Below are 19379 nucleotides of genomic sequence, written 5' to 3'. Positions count from 1 at the left end.
TTAGGTAGGATTATTAAGATCGGAATCTTAATTATCAGTAGCTCAAATGAAAGCTGGTATTTCACTTAAGGTTTTTAGACCAAAACATGTAGGGTAATGTAATTAGAATGCTGGAATACATCTTTAATTGAAGTGAAAAATCAAAAAAATCAAATTTATATTTTTTTTGTTGAGTAATACATTAGATAATTAATAATGATGCTTGATGACAAATATGTGCTTGCATAGCTTTATATACAGGGGCGCATTTTGTGCATAACTCGAAATATACGCAGGGCCGTGTTAAGGGTCAGTGGCGCCCTGGGCAAACCCAAAAGCAGCGCCCCCCCCTTATATATATATATCTATCTATATATATAATAGGCTAAGCCGTTTTTTGTTAATCAAACTCCTCTGTTATTATTCGCCCGATTTTGACGTTTGAGGTCTCAAAATAAAGGCTAAAACGTGTAGTTGTGCCCAACGATATTAGATTTTTTATAAAGTCGTTGGTAAGGGCGTCAGAGGCCCTTAAAGTCAGTTTTTTTCTCCATAATGATAACATGGGAGATAATTTTTATTTATAAAAACATATGTTTTTGGTTGAAAATAGTCAAAGTCTACTACATAAGAAATCTGTGTGTATTATACCTGTAAATGTATATTAAGTTTAATCATGTTTTGGATACCTTAAAGTGTACTCATAATGGATCATACTACTTTATTTTAATGTGAAGAATAGTAAAATTTAGTTGAGATTAAGTTACCATGATTTACAAAACTGTACTGTAACATTCAAAATCACAAATCTTTGACAATCATTAATTTGACATGAAACAGCTGAGTTTTTAAACAATATAGAGGTCAGTGGATTGCCAAGGCACAGATTGATTTTAAACAAGGGGGCAGTGTAGTTTTATTGATGAGGAATATCAATACACCAAAGAGCCTCATTAATGGAACAAGGCTCCAAGTGACCAAAATGGTTACCGGTAACAATTTAATAGAATGTGTGTGTTTGAAAGTCCTAACTAGAATAAGTGCGGGGGGACATATTTTGATTCCGAGAATAAAACTGTGCCTGTCGGAAACAAACTTAACATTTAAAATGGGAAGATGCCAATTTCCATAAGCTTTGTCATTTGCAATGACAATCAATAAAGCACAAGGGCAATCACTTAAAAGTAGTACTGTTCTTGCCCAGACCAGTTTTCAGTCATGGGCAACTATGTGTTGCTTTAAGTAGGGCTACATATTTGGTCGTGTACACCTATTCATCACGGAAAATTCTGACCAGGGTAATCTTCCTGAAGGTGATTTCACATATAAAAACTTAAGTAGTAAGTTAATTCAAGGAAGTACTGTTGTCAATAAAATAGGTTTTTTGTGTTTATTTTTAAAAGGGGTTTCTTCAAGAAGCATTTTTATGTTCTTCAAATATGCTACATATTGGTTTTATTAAAATGTTTTATTAAATGTGTTATAAAATCTTAAAATAACTATGAAATACTTGATAGCTTATTAATTTACTAAATATAAGACATATGGAGCTAGAAAATTGATGGACTGCTTTCCTTCTAAGGCTTCATTCATTACTGTATTTTATTTTCGACTCAGAGTCAATATATGACAGTATGAATTTGTTTTCTAAATTCATGTATGTATTTTTGCGGTGCGTTGAGCCGCACGGGTTCACTAGTATAACTATAAAGGTTTTGACCACAGCAGTGTAGGGTGGGGAAGAGGGAAGGGGGGTTGACTCATCAGTTTGCAGAAATCCACAGCAGGTGGGTTGGGGGTTGGGGTGAGTGCAATGAACTTGACAGTAGTTGCTATGCGAATGCCTCTTGCCCTGCGCCAATAGCTTAATGCACTACGCAGTGATTTGATTACTGTTCAGTACAGTACAGTGTGCAGTTCATTACACACGTATTGAACAAGATTCTACTAAGGAGTATGTTTTATCCATGGTTCTACTATAGGCCTATGCTACGTCAAAATGAATGCCGATGATTGATGGCAAATCTGTTGTGCGTCCATACCTTTAGTTTAAGGCCAAAATTATGAAAATCAATCGGGTAGAAGACCTTTAACCCGATTCGGAAAAGAAAAACCAATAATTCTTATAGAATGCAATAATTGGTTTACTAGTATGCGTAATATAAGCATACAAAACATGTGTCAATAATTTAACAGCTTATTATTATATTGTTATTTAATTGATTTTTCTTTGATTAATAATGTTGTTGTTAACAATTTGCATTTGTGTTTAAAGTGAGTTCCCTATGTTAAGTATGCGATTCTAATGTTATGTGCTTAATCTGTACCATTAATATTAGTGAGTCTAGTGGGGTATGGACCTCACAACCATTATTTTACTAGAGACCGTTGTATTTAACCACAACGGGCTCTCTTGCTAGTGTGTTAATAATTTAACATCTTATTGTTATATTGTTATTTAATTGATTTTTTTTTATTAAATGTTGTTGTTAACAATTTGCATTTGTAGTGCAGTAAACAAGCAAGGCTTTACATGTGCGATGAAATTGTCGCACGTGAAAACAGAAAATACAGTCTCGCAGGTTAAAAATTACAAGTGTGGCCCCGGCCTAAGGCGAGGTGTCAACCCATCGAGCAATTGAGCCCTCTATGCCCCCAGTACACTCTCGCCGAGGCAAGGCGAGCGTTGGCGAGTGCGAGAGTGTACTCGGTGCGCTCGTCTTCTCTCGCCTCGACTCGGATCGCCTCGCCTCGCCTAGCCTCGTGCTCGCCGGCGCTCCATCTGGAGTCGGTTTTTTGGCACGAGTCAAAGGACCCGAGACTGCACGAGTGGCGAGCGCTACTTCCACATCGATGTTTGCTTCCATTTCGACTGCGAGACAAAGCGAGAGTGTACACGGTTACCTCGCATAAGCTCTCGCCCGAATTACTCGGCGAACGCTTCGGCGAGGCGCCTCGGCGAGCGTCTCGGCGAGAGTGTACTGGGGGCATACCAGTCGTTAGTCGTCCATAGCGCGCATCAGAATTTGTTCTGCCGCCATGTCACTCTATATTCATGACCAGAACTTTTTTTACATATTTTTTATTAAATATCTTTTTTATTACATACAAGCTTCAATTATTGTAAATTGCAATTCCTCATAATGAAATATATATAAAATATTAATATATATATTTGTAATAAATATAAAAAAGTTGTATTTAACGTTCATGGACATATATATATATATAAATCTCTATATATATATATAAATCTATATATATATATAAATCTATATATATATATATAAATCTATATATATATATATATATATATATATAAACTTTTATTTTTTGAAAAGTTAACACTATAAAGTACAATTTTCAATAATATAACCCTCTTAGGCCCCTCAGTTGCTTTTGTCTGTATTGGATATTAATTAACAGCTGTGGCTAAGGAATATGTCCGCCTTAGTCCCTTTCAAAACTAAAAGGTTACGCCACTCATCCTAAACTCATCTCCATTAATTCTTGGCTTAAAATACCTACATTGATACGGTTGCCATTTCAAAATATAGTATTAAAGTATTAATTTATTAGGTTAGTTTAATGTTTAGTTTCATTTTAATCCTTGGTTATAATTAACTCATACACTAAAAGCTGGTTGACGTACTTTTATCACAGGCTAAAATAGCCTATTGCATAGTTTTATTTTATCTTTGTATGGATTTCAAGCGTTTATCTTACAACAAATGTCTATTGGTTAATTGTGAGGTAAAATAAGATATGGACTAACAAACACAGTCGGTAGAGTAGCAGTATATTGTATTTAACAAAATACAATCAATATTATTACAAAACTAAAATGTAAAATAATACAATATTAAAAGCCCCAGCCATCGTTCATGGCTCCAGGCTCCAAAGTAACAAAATGTTTGAGACGATATAAGCAGTGTACGAAATCACGAAATCAGAAGTAAAATATCTCTCGGTGACGAAACTAAGATTGCATAATAATCAAAGACCCACGTTATAACACGTTAAATTTGTTACCCTAGTTCGTTATCACTGAAGAGGCCTACCAAAATTAAACGATAACTGATAACAACATATTATTAATAACATCAATGTTATTAATTGTTCAATACAATTATTGAATGATTGATAATACAGGGTGAACACAAAAGAAGTGAACAACTTTAATAAAAGATTGCAGGAAAGTTATACCACCTAGGAGAATGTGAAATACACCATTAGATAGCTAAGATTCTCAAGTTTTTTTCCATATATAACAAGTGCTCAGTATGGGATCCTCGGCTTTTATTTTACACACATCTATTCTAAAACAAAATTCTGCCCATTTCAAGAATGGTCTCATTGACACTTTGTACTGCAGTAGTAATGCGATTTCGGAGCTCCATAAGGTTCAATGGCAAAGGAGGAACAAAAACTTTGTCTTTCACATTCCCCACCAAAAAAGTCACAATTGGACATGGGTGGCAGACTGAGTTCTCTCTAATTCTAACACACAAAAAGACTTTTCTGAGAGCGTTTGACCATTTTTAAACAAATCAATAAATAACATCTTTTGTCACATGTTTGTATTGTTGACAGCAATCAGCTGTTTGAGACAAAACTTAAGGTGTTTTCCGACTCACTGGTACCAACCGCAGCGATGTCAGATCCGTAGTTTTCGATAAATAGATGTTCAAAGTTGTTCACTTCTTTTATGTTCACCCTGTACATTTAAATAAGAATTAACTCCAATTTTTTGGCCCCACTCGTCTCACGGGCCTCTCTGCTCACCGTTTCTCGCTCACCGGTTCGCGGGCCCCCTCAGCTCCCGGGCCCACCCGCATTGCGGGCCCTTCTGTTACGCCACTGGTTTTATCAAAATATATCCATAAACAAGCAAATTACAACATTTTACAATATTCTCCATAAGAATAACATGGGGATTTGAAATTTACATTTTTTAACTTCTCCGCTACATAACCGTACAAAAACAATTTGATATACTAAGTTATTTTTTTAAGCTCTTTAAACATTTTTGGAGAGAAATTGGGAAGTTTTATGTTTTAAGCGTCAAAAATGAAAAAAAATAATTTTAAAAGTATTAAATTGTTTTTAAATAAAAAAACTTTTTAAAATGCCACGTTTTTAAACACACTTTTTTCTTCCATAGTGCATCACCGTTAACAGTATATTTTAAATCCAACCATAATTTTTTTCAGCATGAAATTTCCTATAATTTGATACCAAACAAGATTTTTTAACAATAAATAAAATTACACTTACACTTTACATTTACACAAATTATATTTACACTTTTTTAAAGATGGCGGCCAAAAACCTGTATTTTGCTTAGCAATAAAAAAGTATATTTTTAGTATTTTTTTAATCAGTGTATTATCTACCATTTCTAATATAACTGGAATAATTTATGTTGCAATTAGTTCCACCTCCAATACTTTTTCTACTGCACTATTGTGTTTAAAGTGTGTTCCATATTAACCCAGTAACCTTATAAAAATCAGGGTCTATCTTGCATGAAATAGGGTAGTAGGTTTATTTTTTATGTTGTTTGTAATAGTGCCGAGATGCTAAATCCAAATTTTCGACCTCGGCAACCTTCCGGATCACCTCCAAAAAGCTTTAAAATCGGCGGAATATTGCACTATTTTTACGTTTGTCCGATTTTGACCCTGAAGCATCACTTTTTCATACAGAACAACAATAAACCATTTTTAAAGTACATTAAATTACCTATCATTTAAGACCAAAATGGGTATTACAGGCCTAATAGTTTTCAAGATATGACTCCGCAAACAACGGCTAAAATTACCAAATTTAGATTTTTTTTTTAAGTTTGGCTAACGTTAACCCTAAAGCATAATTTTATCATTATTTTTCATTAAAACTTCCATAATTACTTTAAAACTACATTAAATTACTCACAATTTAAGACCAAAATGGTTATTATAGGCCTAACACATTTAGAGATATGCCTCTTCAAGGTTCATAAAATCTTCCATAAATGTTTGTACTTTAAGATTCAAGTTATTCAATTTGGTAAAATTTTATTAAAGAACCATAATAAGAATGTAAAAAAAAAATATTTCATTTCAACAACGTATTTTAAGTTTTCTTTTTTTTATGGAAAAAATCTGTTGTAACTAAAATGTTTATACTATAAAGAGGAATTTAGGTATAAAGAATGAAGAGGCAACAGTGAAAACAGGTTGTAACATTGCTATCGTTCTGCCATGCTACATATTACTTCTTTTATGCCAAGTTTTTGAATCTGTACCTGCAGGATATGTTGAAATTAGGAAACAAGATGGATTTAAATACACACCAGTTATTTACCACCAACGGGTTCTTCACCATTCATTGAGCGTTCGGAAAAGTTCTAGACGGGTGTTTGGACGGACATGACTATAGAGCAGGTGCTCATTTGCCTAATGAAAAGCTATGTAGGTTTGACTCGGGACCGTGGTATAGCTGACACCGTGCTCACCCGATGGACAGTAGGAATGATATAATTTATCTGTAGAATTAAAGTGCTGAGGTTGAGGAGTAGGCCTACTGCAATGTTAAGGCACATACAACTGAGTAGCATGTAGAAATGAGACCCTCTAGAGTCACTCGAGTTGAAGTGAATACAGAGAAGCTGTGTGACTGGTTACCTCGTCACCCTCCCTAATACTGGTGTTATAATGTTCTTAAGCAGTGGAATTGTTGGAAGGAAACTGTCAACTGTCATATGGCTAGAGATATTGGCAATGAAACGATGTTGAGTTTTATGAGAAAAATATGAATAAGTCAGATACAAAAGGATGAATAAAGTAGTATCTCTTTCTTCTGATGTCAATACTGTGACTGTAGGCAATATAAAGGTGACTATTGACCCCCTCAAACTGTTCCACAGGCTATGCGTTCTGATGCAGTCGGATGAAGAATTAAAACACTTCTTTACACATGGATTTTCACCATTACCCTTGTTTCAATTGAATGAAAAACTAAATTATAGTTCACACATCCAAACGTCTCAAGTTAGTCATACAAGTCAATCTTCAACTGATACCCCTACAGGACGAGTCCATGTCCAAAGGTACAAGGATCATCTAATCACAGACGCAGTCGCCCTCAGTGTTCTCCACCAACCTGCTCCCGCGGCGATACAGTTAAATAAATACCGTTCGTCACAGGCCTGTGTTCTATTCCCGAGAACCATTTATTGTAACAATGTACGTGTGTGTTTATGTAGATAGATACAATAGATTTATTTCCATAAAAAAATGTTATGACACAATCTGTTCTTGAGATGAAATAAATTAGTTTATTTCTTATTATGGTTCTTTTATAAAACTTGAGAAAATTTAATAGCTTGAAACTTTAAATACAAGCATTTGATTTTATGAACCTTGAAGAGGCATATCTCTCAATGTGTTAGGCCTATAATCACCAATTTGGTCTTAAATTGTGAGTAATTTAATGTAGTTTTAAAGTAATTATGGTTGTTTTAATAAAAAATAATGATAAAATTATGCTTTAGGGTTAACGTTAGCCAAACTTAAAAAAAATCTAAATTTGGTAATTTTAGCCGTTGTTTGCGGAGTCATATCTTGTAAACCATTAGGCCTGTAATACCCATTTTGGTCTTAAATGATAGGTAATTTAATGTAGTTTAAAAATGGTTATGGTTGTTCTGTATGAAAAAGTGATACTTCAGGGTCAAAATCGGACAAACGTAAAAATAGTGCGAAATTCCGCCAATTTTTAAGCTTTTTGGAGGTGATCCGGAAAGTCGCCGAGGTCGAAAATTTGGATTTAGCATCTTGGCACTATTACAAACAACATAAAAAAAGAAACCTACTACCCTATTTCATGCAAGGTAAAATGCGTTAGGTTACTGGGTTATATGTTAAGTGTGTGATTCTTATGTTATGTGCTTAATCTGTAGCCAACCATTAATATTGTGAGTAAGTGGTGTATGGATTTCATAACCATTATTTTACTAGAGACCGTTGTATTTAACTCCAACGACTGTTGCTAGTAACGGTTGATGTAGGACCGTTCATGGACATATATATATAAATCTATATATATGAATATAAACTTTTATTTTTTGAAAAGTAAACAATTTAAAGTACAGTTTTCAATAATAAAGCCTTCATAGAAAACCCCCACACCTTCAGCAACCATAGCACCCCCTTGCACTGCCATACTACTACTGTATATGTTATCTAGTGACTAGTGAGTGCGATCACGTGAGTCAGGTGAAGCTGCCAGGATTTTGAGACGTCTGTCAGATACATATAATGCCACCTGCACTAGTTCGGCTTTTATTTTAAAGTTTTATTTGAATTAAATAATATGTAAATTTTGTTTTTGTATGTATTTGGTATATGTACATTTTTATTGATGTACCATAACAGTACATCACCGTAAGTCTTTACAGTACCATATTACTGTAGTTGATTTATCTGGATTAATATGTACTGATGGTACCATTAGTCTGTGCTCGTGGTTGTAACAGCTGTCGTGTGGATGCGGGGAGGTGAGGGGGCTCTTTTCTAAAAACATTAGTCAGTTTTGCTGTCACATAAAATCGCTGTCAGTGTTTATTTGTTTGTTTACCTTTTTACTTGTAAACAGTTCAATGTTTTGTTTGTGATATTCTTAACCTTTTTTCACGTTTCGTTTTTTTTCTTAACACACACATTTTTCTAATTTTGTACCTTTCATTATCATTATTAGGTGTACAATTTGAGAATCCTTCTAATTATTTTACAAGATGAACATAATAACATAGCATAACAACAACATAATTTAAACAAAAAATCTGAACCTCAAGTCGCAATTGGAAGGCCAAGTTAATAAAGGTGACTATCCTTCTTAGGGATTAGAAGAATGTGACTGCTCCCACCGAGGGAAAACGTGTGAAAACAAACAAAATACCCATAAAATTGCTGAAAAAGACAAAGATTTCACGTCAGTTCTAAACTACACCACAAAAAGGTATGACCTAAGGGCCTAAATTAGTATTTGACGTTAAAATACTGAAATATGAGAAATGTGAAAGAATGAGAATATGTGAGTTGGATCACTTCATGCTGATCGCTCATTTGCTGAAGTAAAGTGATAAGAAGATCGGGATTTTGGATTAGAGGAGAAAATAAGAACACGAGAACGATTTATTTATTATCCACGACCATTCATAGGCCTACTGTCTCGTTGAAATGTGGAGTTCTATCGCTTATGGGTTACTCGTTGACGAGGACGGTTGTAAAATGAGTGGACTTTTCTAATTTACTGATTGTTGCTAAATTTATAACCTTTGTTGTTTGGTTATTTTCACAAGGTCTTAGTATAAATATGTTTATAATCATCTTATTAACTGGATGCTTTATTAATTCATTTACCCATATCCAAATGTAACTGAAGGATTATTTTTTGTTCAGATTTCAAAAATATAAACCACTTTGACAAATCTTGTAAAATTGACGACTACTAAAAGACTTCTTTAAGCTTATGACTGATTTTTATCTAACCGTGGCTGTATTATTATAAGCATATAATATCAAACTGAAAATAAATATAAAACACCAGTAAAAGCAAATGTAGGCCTAAATAGTTGAATGATAAAAGTTGATTAACAAATTTTAGTTTATTAACTATTTACAAGGTAAGGCCTGTATATATTTTAAACGAAGTCTTCAATGTCACTCATATCATCGTCTTCTTCATCACTGCTGTCGCTGTTTCCTACTGATATGACCATTGATTCCACGAGGTCGTCGATCCGCGGCTCAGCTGAAGCATAATTATTTTCAATAGTTTTTACATGGTCGCACTTGTTTTTCCACTCTGTTGCACCAATGATATCAAATTTTTCCTGTGCCAATGAACGGATGCTCTCGAAGCTACAATTTACGTTTCTGCTAGCTACGTAACCTTTTACTTCAGCCCAAATAAGTTCTATTGGGTTTAGATCTGGGTGGTAGGGGGGGAGACGAAGAATAACATGGTCAGTACCCGTGAGTAGTTCATCAATTTCATATCGAATGAATCTTGGTTTGTTCAGCAGTACAAGCTTATACAACTCGGGAACCAGCATTTCGTTTGAATATTGTATTCCATGTTTGGTTAGCCAGTCCTTCATTTCTTGTTTCCTACTATTTGATGTGGGTGCTTTGTCTAATTGCGCATTGTGATAAGGTGCGTTATCTACAACTATCACGGACTTCGGTGGTATGTTCGGCAGAAGTTTCTCTTTCATCCACTTGATCATGGTTTAATTCCTGACATTGTCGTGATAATCACCCGTGGTGCTCGATGCCTTCCACATCGTCAATGCGTTAGGGACAAAACCAGCTTCACTTCCTTCATAAATCATTATTAGGCGTTGTCCTTTAGAAATGGGTACACGCATTCCCTTGATTGAGTTGTCAGACCACGATAGACTTGAAACATGGCTTGTTAAAATATATGATTCGTCCATGAAAATAATAGTACGACCCTCATTTCTGAAACGTTTGACTGCTCTCAAATAAGAAATTCTCTTTTCCCGGATTTCGTTTGTCTCAATCAGCATTTTTCGGTTGTTCTGCGTTTTCCTCCATCTGAATCCAAGCTCCTTCAGAATTCTCCTAAGGCTTGATTTTGATCCTTTGAAATCTATCTGTTTTTTTAGTTCCTCGTGTAGTAAAGAAACTGTTGGTAGTATTTTATGTTGAATGTGGAACTCATACACCAAGCGTCTTATCAAAGCCTTATCAAAATCATCCACTCCAGTGACGGGCCTTTTTCTGCTTTCTTTTAACTTACTAGGAGTACAAAAACTTTTGTCGCTATCATCGTCATCATGTATTAGGCTAGTAGTGCTTTAAGTTCGCCATTAATCTTCGTTATGACTCGCTCCGAGACCCCTGTTGCCACTGCTGTTCGGGCGCGAGCTTTTGCCAAGGGAATGCTTACAGCTTTATCGTCAGCCTCTTTTTTCATAAACTGGTAAACATTGCTTACTATTTCCCGACTCTGTCCGTTCAGCGTCCTACCCTTCAACTTACTTTTCACTCTGTCACACATAATTCTATGTATGCCGAATACGTTAAAACACAGTATTAAACAAAAAACACAGTTAAACTAAACTAATCTTTCCGTTAAACACACTCTGCTATAATAATATTTAGAAAAGAATATAAATATTTACTTTTTTCAATCAGGTGATTCAATTAGAAATTCGATTATTCCAGCTAGAAATTTTATAGACGACTATTGGTGTGAGTGAGACCATAATGGAGTGAGTGAGCCCAAGTTTTATAGAATGGCTAGTAGCATCAGATCCGCGCGCACAGACTAATGACACTGTCTGTATCATTCTGTAAAAGGACAAAACACTAAATCTGATTTATGTGTCATAAGGGGATAATGAGTAGGTTTGCTAAATACAAAAACATGCCTCAGTCCATGGTTTTGCAACGACTGTCGGTCGCGTCGCTCTTCAATGACGACGGGGCCTTGGCTCAGGCAATACAATTCTTATGGAAAAATAAATTATTTATCAGTTTAATATTTTGTCAGCTCTAAAAATGTTTGCGATGGAAGCTGCAGCACGGTAATGATGTGTAACGACTATTTTTTAATTAATAGTCATTTTGAACAAAGTCCAAACAATTCCCTAATGTGTTGTCTACATTATGATTTGGTTAATTGAGCAAAAAGTGCTTTAGCACTTGTTTTTAAACAAGTAGTGCATGTTGATGAAATTGTATGGCAATGACTATCAGAGCCGTCTTTATAAAATGCGAGGCCTGGGGCAATACAAATTTGCAAGGCCTTGTTTTACTACGCCCAAGGGGGGGCCTGGGGGTATGGAGTACCCCCCAGCGGAAAGGGGGTCCTCCCCGGAAATTTTTGTAAAATTATACTTGCAAAGTCGTCATTTTAAGTACTTTGACGAAAAAATGAATCTTTATCTTTTACACTCTGAAAATGGGCGTGAATTGCTAATTGCACATATTATTGTTCGAATTCCAAAGTGGATATCATAAATATTGCACACGAAATTCTTTACAATCATTAATAAAAAAAATGAACACTTCTCTTCATTATGGATTGTCGTCCCGTCACTTTGTAAATAGTAAATGTTCATAGGCTATCTTGTTTGTTACTTCCTTTTTGTCAAGTTAGGTTTATTGTGTTTTCGGCAGTTGGTCTATGAAGAGGGTTTTAGAGGTAAAAAATATTACATATAATTGTCAATGAGTTTTTAATAAATTAGAAGAGGTAATATCATTACAAACTGTGGAATTGATTCACAGTATTACCTTAATTACTTTAATGACAAACATTACTTACCGTACTTACTTTAATACTTTTCAATGAAATGGTGACCATACAAAGTAGGTATTTTAAGCCAAGTATGAATGGAGATTGTTATAGGCTTATGTTTATTACGACTACTTACAGTCAGTCTTCTCTGATTATCCATCCCGTAAATATTTATACCTGTAGGAAGGCGATCACGTGACATGATCCCCTTTACCATCCCCCACCAAATGACAGGTTCGTCGGTGGTGCCATGGGGCTGTGGCTGCGTGGTGTTGGAATGCCGCCAGGCGTCAGTAAGAGTAAGCGTATAAGCAATGAATACACAAACTATAGTTTGTGTATTCATTGGTATAAGTACGACTCGCTCACACTCACACTCACCGGGGTGGCTCGGTGTCTGCTGCGAGGCTCGGGTTCCATCATCCCGCCGCCGACGCTGTCAAACGATGTTTTGTATTCTATTGTGTTTTAAAAGTCGTTTGTAGGGGTTTTTTTTAAATCAATACAATAATTGAAATAATTCATAATAAATCAGACATATTTTAGGGACATGTATCTGTCTGTCCATTTTATTATTTTAATTCCAAATCTTTAACTTATTATTAGCGATAGTAAGGCCTCGCTGCGCGAGGTTTTTCCCACTCGCTCCACCCTAAGGACGGCGCTGATGACTATTTCTACAGAGTTACTCTTGTTACCTTTTCATTATACAATTTTATTATTTTAGACTCCCACGTTTTCTCAAACCAATTGTAAAAATAAACAATAATAACAGCAACACACCTTTGCATTATAAATAGGCAGTACCAGTGAGGCCATGGCAGTTCATCGGAGCTGATTTTTTTGAATGTAGGGGTAATGATTTCTTAGTAGATGCTGATAGTTACTCAGGATATTTTGAGTGTGAAAATCTAAGGAACAAAAGTAGCATTGCACTGTTATTACACACATTGAAAACACCTCAAAAAGTACTTTGCAAGTCATAGTATTCCAGATGAACTAAGAACTGATGGAGGACCATGCTTTGCTTCTATAGAATTTACTAATTTCATATCCATGTGGAAATTTAATCATAGAATTTCATCTCCTCATTTTCCAAGAACAACGGGCTAGCGGAGAAGTATGTCCAAGAAGGGGAAAACGTAATTGTAAAGTGTCAAGAAGAGCAGTCTAGTATTTATCTTGCATTTCTTCATGACCGTAACATACCAAGAGTTAACCTAGGTTCCCCGGTTCAACAGCTGATGAGTCGGAGGACAAAGACTCTTCTTCCATCTACGACCAACCATCTTATTCGGAAAAGAAGAAGCTCATAAAGAATATTACAAAACAGCTAGAAAAAAATAAAAGACAATAGAAACTGTACGGTGATATGAGGAAGACAAAGCCTGTTCAGTTTATACTCGATGAACCAGTGCTTCTCAGATTCAAACCAAAGTGTTGGCATAGAGCAAAAATTGTTCAAGTTGGTCCTGAACCTTGATCATACAAAATTCAGACTGGTGATGGACGAGAATACCGAATAAACTCATGGTTCCTAAGAAGAAACAAGTCATTCAGATTCTCCCATGATCTGAATAAAGGTCAATCGTCCAGGTCAGAAGAACATAACAATGATTCATCTCCTGTTGTAAGACAAGGTGTGCCGATTTTTAAATCAAAAGATTTAAAATCCGCGACAGGCAATGGACAAGTCAGTCCAACATGACGTAACGCGGAAGGATACGAACTGGAAGACCGTTGGGAGCCGTGCCGTGTGCAAACGTCTCGTCGTCACTCGTGGCTCAGTAATCGCGTAGTCAACATGTGAAGTCGCGTTTTGTCGCTGGTGTAGGACGAATTTATTAATATCTAAATTCGTAGCTCGGAAATTAGCGTTCGGGCGGAAATTGTACGTGCATCAAACGATCGCAATTGTCAAAATTTCGCCGAATTGCATTTGGGGGTGTGTTTTATTAGTATTAAGTCGAGACAGTTGAGATGCCGGATTGATTGTTCGCGTTCGTGATGAAAATTCGTACATGCATCATATCGATAGCAAATGTCAGTTTCTAGCGAATCGCGGGTCGTCGTGACGGTATTTTCAATTGAATCATTAAACGCCAGCTCGAAAAAACAAGAATTAATAAGTCCTGCACCAGAAAAAACCGTGTCGTGATATTCCGCTCGGTCAGAAAAAAAGTCACCAAACCACGAGTCAGTTTTTAAGTGTTCTGTATGCGTGAAACTTCGTTGGGATGAAAGTGTATGTGTCGACATGTGTACGTAAGTAAATGTATTGTGTTATTTGTGTTTTAGTATTAAAATAGTCTTGCCAATCTGCCACATTTTTTCACATGTACCACTCGTTTTACAAGTTATGAATCATGTTTTGTTTGGTCTGAGATTTTCATGTTTCATTTGGTCTACTTAGAGCACATGGTCACGATTCAGGATAAAATGTTTTATTAAATTTGGTCATGTCATACAAAGAATTTAAGTTATAATAGTGAACCTAGTCAAATGAAAATTATTTATTAAATTGAATTGAAATGGTATATTAATTTAAAGAGCAATGTTTATCTGTGATATTATTATTTTTGTATTCTATGTACAGTCAGATTCTATCATCATCAGTATTATTATTTAAAACGTTTGTATTTCATGTGTAGAATAATTTTTGAACAGTATTACATTTTTTAATAGTGAGAGTTTGATTGTGTAACGTAAATGGGGGTAACAGAGTGCTCGGTCGAAGGCTAGGGTTGATAAAGGGTCATAAGGATAGACTCCCATTAAATTCATAAATATTAAATACTAAATAAAAATTATCAAATAATCGACTCAGCAGTCGATTGGCCCCGTTGCACTGATCAGCAAGGAGTGATGTAGATCACAAACCTACATAATAGTCCCTGTTTGATTAAATTGTAAACTGGCCAGTTTGATAATTACGAACATCTTTGGGGAGTCTGGTGATCCAAAACAAATAAATAAAATCATCAAGGCTAGGTTTTCCCGAGACTTTGCAGTTTTAAAAATGAACAAACCGCCAATTTGAACATTCAATCTTACAATCAACTCTCTCACTCTCTCTTTCAAAATATTGCTAAATAGTACACAAAAGGTTATCACATTGTATAAATTTTATTAATTATTGTATCACAGCTCATTTGCAATTATCATCTCATTATACAGCATTTTTACAAAAATCCATCTTTTCATTCACCTGTGTTTCAGCTAGTATTATTAGTATCAATCTGGTATAAATTAAAGAGGTAAATGGCTTAACTGGAAGAAGTATACAAAGTATACACAATGAGTGTTGATGATCACATTTGGTAAATATATTTTGACAGTGCAATTTTTATAAGTTCAGTTCATTATATTTAATATCAAGTTGGTGAATTTATGAGTAATCGGCTTAACCGAATCCATACATATAAATATCTTGAAGCCATACTTTGATATATATTTTCTAAACAAACAGTTGATCAATATTTTCAATCAATATTTCAATATTATTATTTGCAATTTTACAGTATTACAGAGTATCAATTCATACCACAATCTTTCATCAGAACAGCACATTTAAATTCATGGAGTGTTCAAATAGACACATCTATTAGTTTTAAGAAGTGTTAGAATTAAGCTGAAGAAGGTGTGAAGGAGGACAACATATCAGACCTCTCACGGTCCCTAAATCGGACTTCTGGGATATTTAATTACAGGGCCCACACTTAACATCTTTATTTCCACTGCGCAGCTCTGTGATTGTACGTCCTCAGTAGTCTGATTAAATAAATTAAATTTCATTTTCAAACCCCACCAGGGGGGCAACTTTTTGTTATACTCACACCTGTATGAAATACCTAAATTGTATTACATATAGGTGTGAGGTGATTTTATTTGATGAAATGAAGTAACAAGTAAAAAGAGTTTTTTATTTTTCTTTACAAAGGGGAAAGGATTAGAAGAAAACAAAATAATTTTGACTTTTGAAGGGGCGGGGGATGACAGTAGTAGTTAATAACATATGATAATTGTTCAACATATGCTTTGTGTTATTTTTTTTATTTTTATTTTTATTTTTTTTAAATAGAAATACACAACAGTTCATGAATCCAGTACAATTATTGGGGATGCGGAAAGGCCTCCCCCGGCAACATCTCCCCCCTACGTCACATTGACGTCAGAGGCCGGGTGGAGACAATTCCGGCTGCGGACACTCAAGTTCAGTTGCAGCATGCACTCGTCGATATGAAGAGTTATTATTGGGTTTGTGTATTATGTAGATAATTATAGTCACTTAGCATATACAATTACCAGATATTCCAATTGCAATTGATGTTAACCGGAAACGTTAACCCCCGATCGTTTTCAAAAGACACACCCTGGAAAGGTCTCCCCATGCCATTTTTTTTAAATACATTCAGATATTATTATATTATTTATCAAATATGTTGCTAAACAATTACTATAGCGTGTAAGGTAAGTTTACTGATGTTGATAAGTATAGCTACTATTTAATATAACATCAAAATATATACTTTACGCATTATCGTTTGTGGGTTTTTATGGATTAAGTATAAAATATTAATTTTTAAAGTCAAACTATGCTCGTATCATTTAGTTGTCTTAGAATTTCATATATCTAAATCTACTGATTGATATTCCACCACAGTGTCTGCTATTTTTTCTGTGGTAGTACTCAGCTAAAAGTGGATGTCCAAGCGACAATAATAATGAACAAGAGGCCGACCTTCAGAACAATGGCCTGGGAAGGACGGTAAGCAGGTAGGCTGCCGAGCAGCCCAGCCCTACCAGGAGCAGCGTTTCACAGGGATACAATTCCGGGGTGTATATAGGCTGCCGAGCAGCCCAGACCTACTAGGGGTAGCGTTTCAGGGGGATACGCTTATGGGGTGTACATAGAGGATGCCTTGCAGGGGGATGCCTTTCTGTTTCTACTTGTTTGAGTTAAGACATAGATTTAGTACCAGCTGGTTGTCTGGTTTTGTGACGTCTCGTTTAGCCTGGGGGGGGGGACGTTTCCGGAGGATGCCATTCCGGCGACCCCAATTATTTAATAATTAATCAAATGACAACGGCAACCATATGAAAAATGTAAAGCTAGGATCACCCTTGGTGCTAGTCCGTTTCCTATTATACTTGTAATTCCAAATTTAGTTATACACACACTAACAACCTTTAATTTTTGGGAAAGTCTTATAAAAAAAAATATAATTATTGCAATTCAGTGCCACACTGGGAATTACCTTACACCGTATTCTCCCCTGTGCCATTTGCTCTTTGGTTGGGGGTGGCACTACCACCCCATCTGGATCAGTGGGGTGTGGCGGAAAGGAGAATCCATCGTTATTTCCTTCAGGCTGACTCTTTGCTTCAGGATCAGACTCCATCTAACTGTTTTAGTGGAATTACCGTAAATAAATACGATTTGATTTTTTTTTTTTTTTGCCTGGAAACAGATCAGGATATCTAATTTTCTAGTAATGAATACATTATGCATTTATAGTATAAGCTTTGACTATTGTCAATGGTATGAGTTTGCTAAAACAGTTTATGAATACAAACTCTTAACTGAAGATGGTTTTTTGGAAATTTTCTTCATCTCAATTGGCTTAGAATTGGACATTCAGGAAGAAGGAATGGAAGGAAGGAGGAATGGGCTAACTTATCTTAGAAAAGAGTCCCAGGCCCCTTGTAGGCTGAAATATCAAGTTGTGAAATGTTTGTGTGTTTTAACAACCTGGAACTCTTTTCATGCTAATTGCTGCATTTACTTGCCACACTCTTTTTACTTTTGCCACACTCCAGTATTCCAACCAAACAACACAAAACAGCGTGCTTTTATTATGCACGTAATCCGAGTACGCTTGAAAATAAGTTGACAAAACTTAAAGATCTACGACTACGATCAGCTCGTGCAGCGTTTCCCATTTCGTTCATCGCTTGGATTTAACCTATAAACGTGTTGTATAGTGTTTGAAAAACCAATTATATATATGCGTTACTGTAGGAAAAATATAACGTGTAACACGAGTGCGAAGTACCTTTGCTGCACTGGAGAAAATTTTCACACTCACCTGCGGCTCGTGCATAAAGATTTCTCTTGTTTGCAGCAAAGTGCCACTTCACACACTAGTTACACAATAGTTAAGGAGCCGATTTTGAAATCCATAGCCAAACCAAATTTTGTTTTTATATACAAACGTTTTATAATATATAATATATAACGTTTATAACGTTGTTGAATTGACGTTTACTGTATCAACGTTATAAGACAAAATAAATTGATACTTCAGTCAAAAAGTTCCCAGAATGAATTTCGGTAGTGATAGTATAGCTGACGAGCTGTAGTCTAGCATTGGAAAGCGCTTTTTGTGTACCTGGAAGTCTACATTGTTGGCACATGCATTCAGGAACAGCAAGCGAACATTAAGTTCTGTGTTTTACTTAAAAAGAACACCCTGTAAAACATCTTGAGTTGTTAATTCAAGCTTATAAAGAAGAGGCAATGAAGAAAAGTCAAGTTTATGAGTGGTGCAGATGGTTTTGTGAAGGCCGTCAAAGCATTGACGATAACTCTCGTAGTGGACGCCCTTCAACAGCAGTCAATGACGTAAACATTGAGTGAGTACTGCAGGTTGTTCTTGAAAATCGGAAATTAACAATCGATTAAATTACACTCGCTCATTGTTTGTGCCACTCATAAACTTGACTTTTCTTCATTGCCTCTTCTATATAAGCTTGAATCAACAACTCAAGAGTTTTACTGAGTGGTTTTTTAAGTAAAATACAGAACTTAATGTTCGCACGCTGTTCGTATTCCATTTTTCAATGCATGTACACGACCGACATGCGGAAAGCGCTTTCCAATGCTAGACTACGGCTCGTCTATACCTTCACTACCAAAATGCCCTCCAACAGGAGTTGTACCAACTACTGCAAAATGAATTCCCAGCTGGCAATCAAGCTAAATGTCTACAGAAATAGATTCTGTGAACTTTTTAACTGTTATATGTGTTATGGATTTTAAGTGTTAAAACCTGATGGCTATCTATATCTTTATTCTGTGT

The 19379-nt window shown here is 35.5% G+C and overlaps 1 protein-coding gene across 6 annotated transcripts in view; it reads right to left on the bottom strand.

The window, feature by feature from the left end:
* LOC128982912 (peptidoglycan-recognition protein LF-like) overlaps nt 1–19379 on the bottom strand; it is a 175761-nt gene that overhangs the window by 91002 nt on the left and 65380 nt on the right. For 2 of the 6 annotated variants that reach the window (XM_054401985.1, XM_054402029.1), the window contains exon 2: nt 17556–17758. The exons of 2 other annotated variants lie outside the window; for them this stretch is intronic. In XM_054401985.1, coding sequence (XP_054257960.1) covers nt 17556–17699 — 144 coding nt within the window. In that variant the 5' untranslated portion in view covers nt 17700–17758. Of the gene's footprint in view, nt 1–12678; nt 12734–17555; nt 17759–19379 lie in introns of those variants that run through there. 2 more of the 6 variants (XM_054402001.1, XM_054401994.1) reach the window with 2 other exon arrangements.

This window comes from Macrosteles quadrilineatus, unplaced genomic scaffold (assembly GCF_028750875.1).
Source record: "Macrosteles quadrilineatus isolate MER2022 unplaced genomic scaffold, UCM_ALF_1.0 Scaffold_1__1_contigs__length_201487025, whole genome shotgun sequence".
NCBI classification, from domain to species: Eukaryota; Metazoa; Arthropoda; class Insecta; order Hemiptera; family Cicadellidae; genus Macrosteles; species Macrosteles quadrilineatus.
Note: the sequence above shows the minus strand (reverse complement) of the source record. Positions and strands in the feature narration are given on the sequence as shown.